Raw genomic sequence first — 2744 nt, 5'->3', positions numbered from 1 at the left:
CTTAGTAGGTATATAATATATTATAGTGTATTAGACATTATAGTGTGATGCTGTAAACTATCTAGTATCTACTATCCTAAACTATCGCACTAGTAGTCTAGATTAAAATTTAAACTCTGTTTATACTTTTATAAGTCTAAGATTTATATCAGTATATACAGAGCCGTAACAAACTCATTTGATGCCTGAGGCAAGTTTGAGTATATGCGCCCCCCTTCCGTCAAAAAATCTAATTTTGAAAGTGTTAAACTATTATATATTTGTTTAATATGGAAGTATTTATTTTAAAATTAATATTAGTTGACACATAAAAAATAAATCTCAAAATAATTTATACTCTTTGTGTGCAAACGTCGTTTGAAATTTATTTTTTTACTTATCTAGTATGCCTCTTCAGCAGTCTTGTAAAAAAGTATTAAAATACTGCTGTAATACTAGTGTATTCGCATGAAAAAGTATTAAAAATACTTTTAAAATACTTATAAAATAATGTATTTTACGAATACTCACAAAGTATTTTTTTTAATTTTTACAAATCTACATATCTAAACCGTTCATACCTAATACTATACATTTTAAACATTTTACAATTAATACTCTGAAGACTTTTAAATATAATAGCATGTTGGCCCAAAATAGTTAAAACATGTTCTTTTATAAAGTCAATTTTTTTCGAAATTTTTAATCTGAACTTTTTTTTTAATATTTAACATTTTACTATTTATTTTTATAAGAAATTGATAAACTGATTTCTTTATAATATTTAAATACAAGTATTAAGTATAAAAATATTTCTAAAATGTATTTAGAATACTTGAAAAATCTTTAAAAAATTGTATTTGGAATACCATAAAAATACTTCAAAATGTATTTAAATACTAGTATCCAAATACCTGTATTTGAATACTTTATAAGACTGCTCTTAAGTGTTTTGTGCCTGGATGTAACTCTGGGTTATCCAAACAAAATAAAATAAATAAAGAGCAGGGAATAAAGCTGCAGAAGACGTGTGCTTAAAGTAAGAATAAATGCTAAAATGCATTATGTGCCATACAAACTTTAGTATGTTATTTGAGCACTCATCGGGTAGTTAGCGGCTTAACGCTCCCGGTGACAGTTACAAGTAATGTAATTGAATAGTTAAATATTTTTTTTTACGTAAAACATTTTTAAATGCTCCTTAAATACTATATATTGGTAGAATAATATTTTAATTTAAAAAATGTATCAAAGTTTAGCGCCCCCATTTCATTGGCGTCCGAGGCAAATGCCTCAGTCGCCTCACCATGGCTACGGCCCTGAGTATATATAGTATACATAAAAATAAAATTAAAAAAAATAATAATAATTTCTAACCAACAATTTTAAATGGTGATGTTAAATAATAAAAAGAGAGATAACCTATTTTATCTTAGATAAAGCTGAAATATTAATTCAGAAAATCATTTTTACTTTTAAAATAAGTATAGGTATACATAATTATAAGTTTCTATTCTATGTAACTAACAGTACTAAATCTTAGATATTATATTATATGTTATTGTATTACCTATTACCTATTATACATATTATATTATATAATATTTTATATTTATAGTTCATTAATACAGAATGTTTAAATTTTAAAAACAAACTACGGAGATCTGAATGGACTGAATGCAAACGAACTACGAAATAATAACTCAAATGATACGATCGCCAGCTAATTATTATATTTTAATCCCAATGACGATAATATTAATTATACGATAATTATTATTACTGTAAGGAAATTACTTATTATAAGTATTTCTGCGCAGCGTAACGTGTTTTTTTCTACGTAATACCTTAGTTATAAGAATTACTAGAATTTATTACAAAACGTAAAAGGACTACAATATTCGCCAAAAATTACAAGTTATTATTGATTTATATATTTGATTGATATTTGATATGCCTACAACAATATTATACATACCACATACGGCGTATAATATTTATAGTTTATATACATTTCGCTTATTTAAAATGAAATACCAAAGTACATCAATGTTATACCCTAATACAATTTATATACGCGCATAATATTATACTCAATATGATAATCTTTTTTAAATATTTCTTACCTTATAGTAATTGTAAGTCTTTGCTCAACGCATATAGGATTCCTCATGTTAGTATGCTGTTTTGTTAAGTGAGGACGCATAGTTTCCAATAACTCATCAAAAGAAGCTATCGACATTCGGTAATATTCAAAAAATTTCTTGGGATATTTCCGAATTGAATTATAAAAGTTTCCAAACAAATCCTCTTCATCTCTTTTTTGGTTAAGTGGATGTACCCAATATTTCCTTGATGTTGTAGGAGTTTGTGGAGTAGAACCGTCTAGTTCACCGGCTGCTTCGGCGGCACAAATAATACTTAAAATATCACTCATGATAGAAAAAAAATCGACTGTACTGGTTGCAAACAGAACTTTAACTGTGCAATGTTATGTACTAGACAATGATTAGGTATAAATGTATAATGTAAGTATTTAAAGTGTCGTTAGTAGGTATATCGAGAAAAACATTTTTTTATAAATAAATGTCGCATCCGGTAATTCCGCATCGTTTGGTCGAACACGTCTATTGCGGAATTTTCGCATCATATATTTTTCGTGCGGAAAAAACGCATCGTGTGGCCCGAGCCTAATACAATTTATATACCTACCATTGTCAATTACGTAATTACGTTTTATTAGTTTCCTATTAGATTTTACTAGT

The 2744-nt window shown here is 26.7% G+C and overlaps 1 protein-coding gene across 1 annotated transcript; it reads right to left on the bottom strand.

Moving 5' to 3' along the window:
* Window positions 1-2101: 2101 nt before the first annotated feature.
* LOC132924316 (uncharacterized) lies at window positions 2102-2416 on the bottom strand. The gene has a single exon (XM_060988546.1). It carries the CDS (start codon window positions 2414-2416, stop codon window positions 2102-2104), a length of 315 nt encoding a protein of 104 aa, XP_060844529.1.
* Window positions 2417-2744: the final 328 nt, after the last annotated feature.

This window comes from Rhopalosiphum padi, chromosome 3 (genome assembly GCF_020882245.1).
Source record: "Rhopalosiphum padi isolate XX-2018 chromosome 3, ASM2088224v1, whole genome shotgun sequence".
NCBI lineage: Eukaryota > Metazoa > Arthropoda > Insecta > Hemiptera > Aphididae > Rhopalosiphum > Rhopalosiphum padi.
The sequence above is the reverse complement of the archived record's forward strand: the minus strand, read 5'-3'. Positions and strand labels throughout refer to the sequence as shown.

Bases quoted from the DNA above. Each gene is read 5' to 3' on its own strand.
- LOC132924316 (XM_060988546.1), bottom strand. From the start codon at position 2,416: ATGAGTGATATTTTAAGTATTATTTGTGCCGCCGAAGCAGCCGGTGAA.